Consider the following 7,490-nt stretch of genomic DNA (forward strand, 5'->3'; position numbering starts at 1 on the left):
AGAAGAGACTTAAGAGATACAGTAATCAAATGTGATGTATGAACACTGACTGGATCTTAAACCAAAAAACTAACAGGAAAAAAATAACAAGACAGTGAGGAAAATTATAATACTGAATCGCTGTTCGATGGTATTAAAGAATTTTTTTCGATTAAAAAGAAAACGAAGAAAATGCTTGATTCCTAAACACTGAGATTCTGTAAACTACCACCTGATTAGCAAAGAATGAAGGGAGGCAATAGGAGTTTTTGGTGTTTTCTCTTTTATTTATTAAAGAACACATTACCCGTCTCCAGTTTTTTCACAGTGTTTGATGTGTGAGGTACGCCCCCTACAAAACATAATCCACAGCTAACTCATCTGAGGACATGACAGTAAGCCCAATAAGGGAGCACATAGAAATGAATATCTTCATATAAATATCCAATAATGAGATATTTCACCAGGTGTACATCAGCTTTAGAATGTAATCTTATTTTTAACCTACGAGTTCTGATTTTCCAGGCAATTTTAGGTGTTTGGTGGATCCTAATTTTTATCCTGTTTTTTTTCACTGTTAGTACGCAATATTGTCCATATATTAAACATACATAAATATAATCTTCATATGATTTAAGATAATAAAACATTTCAAAAGTCATCTAGCGTTTATTAGATTAGCAAGCAGGAGTGTTCGGTGATGAGAAAAATTATCACGAAAGATCTGCAGCTTTTACTTAGCAATTTATGAAATGCACTCAAATATTGAAACACAATAAAAGTTCCAGTCTACTTCGAAAGCTGGGAACATCAATTCCTGCTCTCACTGCAAAATATCCATTCCAATAGTTCCGACATCACTTCTTCCGGGTAACGGTGACAGAGCTGGAGCCCAGTTTCGGGGTGATGGAGAGGAACACTGACCTCGTCCTGATGTAAGCCATCAGCCAAGTGCAGCTTCGAACCCGAGGGACACCTTTGCTATACTAAAGTCTCATTCTTGACCTTCCTGGGACTGACCGTGTGAAAGTGCACCTGGGGCTGGCTTGCTGGGCCCGGCTGGCTGTCACGAGGTCCCTGGAGACAAAGGGAAACAGTTGATTGAATCAGCTGAGATCACTGTCCAATTCTCACCTGAGGAGAAAGCTCCACTCATCAGAGGAGATAAAAGGAGATGCAGAGAGGAACAATAGTGTCCACACACTTCCTTTGGTTAGATATTCCCAGTAACACATGCTCTACACACTCCCCAAGTTCAGAGCCTCAAGAGCGATCTGCCTCAAAGAACCAGGATTTATCCGAAGGCAAATTCCTGCAGAGATGCACTGTGTTGTCTTTCCGTTTCCCTATGGACATTCTAGCTTTTGTATGACAATATAAGATAATTCTAACCTTTAGCAACACACATTCCTTCTAAAGGAGAGGGTTACATGGGAGAACCGATCCCATCCATCTCCTTGGGCGGCGGGTGTCACTGGTGCACACCAGGAACGCATTCTTTGCCATTCTCGTGCTGAAATGTGATTGCAAACAACCCACTTCCACCTCCAGAGGGGCCAAGGCCTGTCTAAGTGTATTGCCCTATGCGTGGGACGTGCTTCCCAAGACGCCAGCTCACATGCCAGGGCACGATGATGACACATAACATCTTAAACGATGCAAGCTGGGCACCGCAGATGATTTACCTGGCAGAGGAATGGCAGTAGGTCGGGAGGCTGGAATCACTCTGGGTCCTGATCTTAACTCACTGGCTCCCGATCGCTCAGACCCGGACCGCTGAAGGGATGCCCTCGGCAACGCGCTGTAAGGATCTGCGTCTGCTGAGACTACGCCTGACCTTTGGCTGTTGTCATCTGCCTTTTGTTTGCACTGCCGGGTTGCCCAAATGCACTGCTGTTTTCTAAATTTATCAAGAGTTTATTTATGTTGGTCTCGATAGGGGAGTGACTGATGGAGAAGGCTTGATGCAGGTTTCGAGTTGTTCATATGCTCATCTCCCAAAACTGACAGACTTGGGAGAAAAAGAGACAGAGTTGCCTAAAATAACCAGAAAAATGGATGTACAGTGAACTGAGGCCTGTACGGAAGGGAGGGGGAAAGGGATTGTCTGTTTTAAATATTCATCGAGATACAAAACATTTGCAAAACCCAAAGCTGACCCCTCCTTAGATTGTATCTGAGCGGGAGACCTTGAAGAAACCTAAGTGCCCAAGACCACAGATCGACACGGAAGGACTTAACATCTCTTCAATGACCCAAAACCTGACATTATTTTTATGGCGCACATTCATCTACACTGGTCTAATGATATCTCTTGTCACCACTGGCTTGTGATCATCAGCTTCCGTGACTGCTGCACGCGCCTTGTCTCCACAGACAGGACGCATGTCACGCCCAGCTAGCTCCACGGGATGAGGACTGGGAAGCGTCTTTGCTGCAGGCTGACCTGCAGCTTGCGATCTCTCAGTTTGATCCACAGGCTTTTCAGAACCCAATCCTAATATAGATTTTTTGCAAAGCAGTGCAATCTGCAGTCAGCAACCCTGACCTCTAACAAGCCAGCTTCTCGGGCAGGCATCGGCCTCGGCGCCTCTGGGCCCACGAGGCCCATGCGCGTGGGAACCCCCACAGCAGCAGTGCAGGGGGCAAAGTGGCAAAGGGGAGTCCCACAGAGGCACGCCAGGATGGAAGGACAGAGAGAGAGGCTCCGAAAGCTGTTGGGACACTTGAGGGAGCAAGACTCACGGCAGAACGGAGAGAGGGTGAGGGAGGAGAGAGCGCAGATGGCACAGTCCCTGGACCGTGGCCCAGTGCGCCCTGAGAGGTCCTCATCAGCCTGCACAGCAAGATGGTGGCCACGTAGACCGGGGCCGAAGGCCTGGCCTTGGGAAGTTCCACAAGGTACCTCCAGGCTAAGGGCCGCCCCAACCTGCTCCTACAGGCTGTGGCTTGGCCACCTGGTGGCTCTCGAGTGGCCATTGACTACATACAGGACTATGTCCTCCTTGGGCCAAGGGCACCAAAGGGAGCCACCACGCTCCAAGGCCTGACCGTCCCTTTACGTCCGTCTCATCGTCTTTTCTGTGAGTAGTTCACAGGAAGCGCAGCCCACGGTCCAGACGGGCGACCTGCAGCCACTGCCTGGCCCATACCTGCAAAGTCACCCTTTGGTTAGTGATCAAAGACGGATGTCTTCAGGACTGTCCTTGTCCTGAGTCCCCCACTATAAGTAGAAAACTCCAGCTGTTTGAAAACTCTGTCGGTGTCTAGCCGGGTAAAATTGTTCATCTCCCGAGCATCCTATTTGTCCGTCATGCTCCGGGCTGAGATACACAAACACTCAAGACGCACAGACGTGTGTTCCCGGCCCCCAGGGCCCAGCACCCCGCGGCTACTGTTCTTTTTCCACCAATAGATTATTTAGCTGGTTAGATGTTTAAGTAGCAGGAACGTCCTAAATTTCTCTCCCTGCGTGTTTTCAAAGCAACACTTGACACTTACGAAGCAGTTGCTCTGAGCTCTGAAACGTCATTCTCCCTTCCTGTATCCAAACGCATCTCGAGTTCCCCTTCCTCCTCATCTGTACTTCAAGGGGATTTACCTGACATGACCTTCTTCTGAATCTGCCCACCTGCCCCGCACCCAAGACCTGAGCACTTGGCCCGTCTAGTGGAAAGACGAGCCACCGAAACGGGTGGCCACAGACAAGCCATGGACGTAATGGTTAGCGTTAAATGTGTCCTTTGGTGGCCATGCTTGGCGCTGGGTGAGAAAGAGCCCCTTCGCCAGCCCGAGACCCCCACTCGGGTCCAGTCATGGGTGGGAGATAGGGACAGGCAACATTCACAGCCTGGTGATGACTCCAGCCCCCAGCCACCTCTCCGTCAAGGCCCTTCGAAAGGGACCCTGTTGCGTCTCTGTGAGCCATCCTCCCAGGACCAGAGTCAGCGCAGCGGAAGATACCTCTGCGGGGAGCAGCCTTGATGGGAGGATCTCCCTCTCCGCGGTCCCGATGCCCAGCCTGAGGACGCAGCTGGAGCTCGTGCCAGGAACTCTCAGCTCGTCACGCGGGCCCCCTCCCTTCGCGCCTCAGACCCCTCACACGACTTCCCGCCTGGCTACCTTGGTTGTCACTAATCGCATCACTTAGGTCCTCCTGTCACATGGTGGCGCATCTGTCAAAGCTCACCTGCCTCCGAAGGCCCGGGAGGCACACAGCGCTAGCAAAAGGTGTACACTGAGCCAATCCCGCCACTGGGAGGAACAGTACAGCCTGGGGCTACCTGGAAACTCAGGTGAGTGTGATGGGGGCGGCTCTCTAGGGCAGGACCTCAGGGTGACAGCAACGCCTCAGCAGAACGAAGCCAAGACCATCTGATGCAGAAACCCGCTCTGTGCACCTTGCTTTTCTAAAAGCTGAGGGGAGAACATCCCGTCTTACTGGGGACCCCATCGCAGAATTCCAAAAAAAAAAAAAATGTCCTTCTCATTCAAAGTAGCGTTTGTACGGATCGGGAAGTGCTGCTGGTTACATACAATTTGCTCAATATCATTTGAGATCTAAAGAATCGTATTTTTGCATATAAACTCCATTCTTTTGTGACAATCAATGCTGACTCTATACCAAAAAATGAACATATCGCGCCCTCGTGGTTTTTAAGTAACTTTTAAGGTAACGCCTTTTAGAAGGACGGCAGCCATCAGACGTGGGCTGCCCAGCAGCAGGACCACACCTTGCTCCTCTCCCGGGGGGCTCCAGGCTTACGCAGCCACCCGCACACCCCATATCTCCATGCCATATCCACAGATGCCTTGAGATCGACAGGCCCCACTTAAACCTCTTTCTCCCAAACCCGCCACAAAGGGCAAGAGATACTGCTCATGCTGGCCGTGCTCCCTCCAGGCTGACCAGTGGACGCGGAGCTAAACAAAGCCATGTTCTTTCAGCATGTTCATAAAACGAGTACCTTTTATAATCGCCTACCACAAGGCGAAGGTTTTTAAACAGCAAAGAAAAGTCCAGAAAAGTCACCTGACGAGGTTGACTAATGCCACGTTGCTGAGGGACCCGGGCTTCGTAGGACCGCGGAGGGGGAGAGCCAGTCTCTGCAACAGAAGAATGATTTTAGAGTGACACGTGACAAAAACCGAGCTGCCTCGTCTAAGAATTCTGATTTATAAAGAAATATACTTACCTTTAGGTGGGACCCTGGCACAAAATAATCCCGAACCATCAACAGATTTTTGTTCTCAAGTTCCCTTACGGTTACATAATTCTAGAACTTTAGTTGTCTAATGAAATAAAAACATGGCAAACCGACTCCAAATCGATTCCTTCCTCGACTCGTTCGTCTCATTTAGAGACGAGGTGACTTCACGGCTCTACCAGCTGATCAAGGAAATAAACACAGAGCAGAGGAGGAAAACAGGCACCAGAGAGATCTCGTCTGGGCCATAATTCCGGTCCAGCTGGTTGATTCATTGCTCAAAATACTAATGAATACGTATTCGCCCATGAGAAATTCCGCAAGAAGCCGAGATCAGATTAGCAAAGGACACAGTCAACGCTTTGTGAAATTCTTGAAAATCTGAAGCTTGCAATGTGGAGCGGCCCCAGGAGGCAGGCATGTCAGAATGCAAAGCATGGGGCTGCTGAGAATAAAGCTCTAATTTCGTGGTGAAAAAAAATGTTTTTCACGTCTCTCAGCAAGAATCGATTAACTAAAAATCTTTCTGTGGAATGCGTTTTGCCAGGCAACTTCTTAGGGCAGATCTCCCTGCCCAGCCGCTAGGGAGTAGTTTGTTCAGCCTTTCTCTCTGGTCTGTCTGCCTCACAGGGAGGCTCCCAGTTCAGATCCTCCCCCTGCCACTGGCTGGTGATCGTGCCTTCTGAGAAGCTCCCCTATTAGGGCTGTAAACACTCAAGGTAAGACATTCAGACGTCACCCAAAGACTGCAAAATCAGGTCTGGTCTTTGAATATGCTCTCACACCCTGTGAGGTTGAATAGGAACCGATTTCTTACCGAGTTTCCGATTTTTCTCGAATCTCATAGATGTTATGGAGACATTACCCTCACTCTAGTAAAATGCCTCCTCACACACTTTAAGGTAAAAAGGCTTCAAAGGAGAAAGCATGAAAAAAATTACTTTTAAAAACACTTAAATCTCCACATAACTTTATTTTAAACTTCAGGTAAATAGGTGAATTTTTCCTGTTAATCTAATCCTAGCATATTTCTAGTTCTGGAATTTCTCGTTCTTCTAAAAATCACCCGGAAAAAAAAGAAAGATCACCACTGGCTAAGTCAACTGCCTCGTGAAGCTGATGTCTGGCTAGCCAGGCCTTGTCCTCAAAATTCTGCTTTCGAGGTCTTTCTACTGCCCCACCTGTCCACTCACCTGCGGTCCTTGACTCATCTGAAATGTATCCATAGTTTTTGAATCCATTTTTTAACTTTGTCTCAAAAGCTTCTTTGTTGGTTCTCGCATTTGCGGATTTCCTAGAATTAGACCATTTTAAAAGCCAAGTGTTAATCAACAACAGATGTTTAGCTCTTTCACACCACTCCTCCCAGAGTGTTCTCACACCTTGAACTTGCCACAGGCCACAGCTTGCTCACTGGTCCCTGAGGGGTGGCGAGCATCAGGACAGATGCTCACAGCCACCTGCATAGCTGCGTGGATGGCCTGTGTGCACACTCACTCCCTTTACGGGGAGAGATGGAACTTTATCACGAGTGACCCATGGACTCCACTCACAGTCAGTTCTAAACCCTCAGAAACCAGCAACCAAATAAAGCAGGGTTGGCAAGCTACAACCCACGGGCCAAACCCGGCCCGCCACCTGTTGTTATAAATAAAGTTTTATTGGAATGCGGTCAGACCTGTCTGCTTCCATATTGTCTACAGGTGCTTTCCTGTCACAGCAGCATATCTGAGTATTTATGACAGAGAGCATGTGGACCGCAACCCAAAAATATTTGCTATCTGGCCCTTTATGAAAAAGAAGCCTGCCAACCTCTAAAATAAAGCAAAAATGGGTGCAACTTCCTAGGGACAGGAAGTATGGCAGTGGATACCCAAAGATTTTAAATATTCACGCCTGACCACTAAGAATTTATTATCGGGAAGATGTGCAAAGATTTACTTGAAAGAATGTTCTTTCGTGAGCTATTTACAACAGCAAAACTTGCAAACGACCCAGGTGTCCAACCACAGGAGACTAGTAGATAAATGACAGTCTATCTGTCATTTATCTACTAGTCTATTACAGCGGAATCCACGTCACCTGGAAAAGTTATGGCGGATGAGGACTCTCGTGCACTGCTGGTGGGCGTGGAAACTGGCACCCCTACTTCGAAAAAATGTGTGGCCATGTTATCTAAAACTGAGTTCATACCTGCCCTGGGACCCAGCTTTCACTAGCAGACATATTCCCAACAGAACACAAGCCAAGAATGAACACGCGTGGCCATGTCACCAAAAGACATTAGAATGCTCAATGCCGTGG

At 48.2% G+C, this 7,490-nt stretch overlaps 1 protein-coding gene across 4 annotated transcripts in view; it reads right to left on the minus strand.

Moving 5' to 3' along the window:
* Nucleotides 1-245: 245 nt before the first annotated feature.
* IGSF5 (immunoglobulin superfamily member 5) overlaps nt 246-7,490 on the minus strand; it is a 40,387-nt gene continuing 33,142 nt past the window's right edge. For all 4 annotated transcript variants that reach the window (XM_011375304.2, XM_011375306.2, XM_011375305.2 and 1 more), the window contains 3 exons: nt 6,380-6,480; nt 5,012-5,085; nt 246-1,056 (listed from right to left, as the gene is read on the minus strand). In XM_011375304.2, the coding sequence (XP_011373606.1) occupies nt 961-1,056; nt 5,012-5,085; nt 6,380-6,480 (271 nt within the window). In that variant the 3' untranslated portion in view covers nt 246-960. The remainder of the gene's footprint in view (nt 1,057-5,011; nt 5,086-6,379; nt 6,481-7,490) is intronic.

This window comes from Pteropus vampyrus, unplaced genomic scaffold, assembly GCF_000151845.1.
Source record: "Pteropus vampyrus isolate Shadow unplaced genomic scaffold, Pvam_2.0 Scaffold270, whole genome shotgun sequence".
Taxonomy (NCBI): Eukaryota; Metazoa; Chordata; class Mammalia; order Chiroptera; family Pteropodidae; genus Pteropus; species Pteropus vampyrus.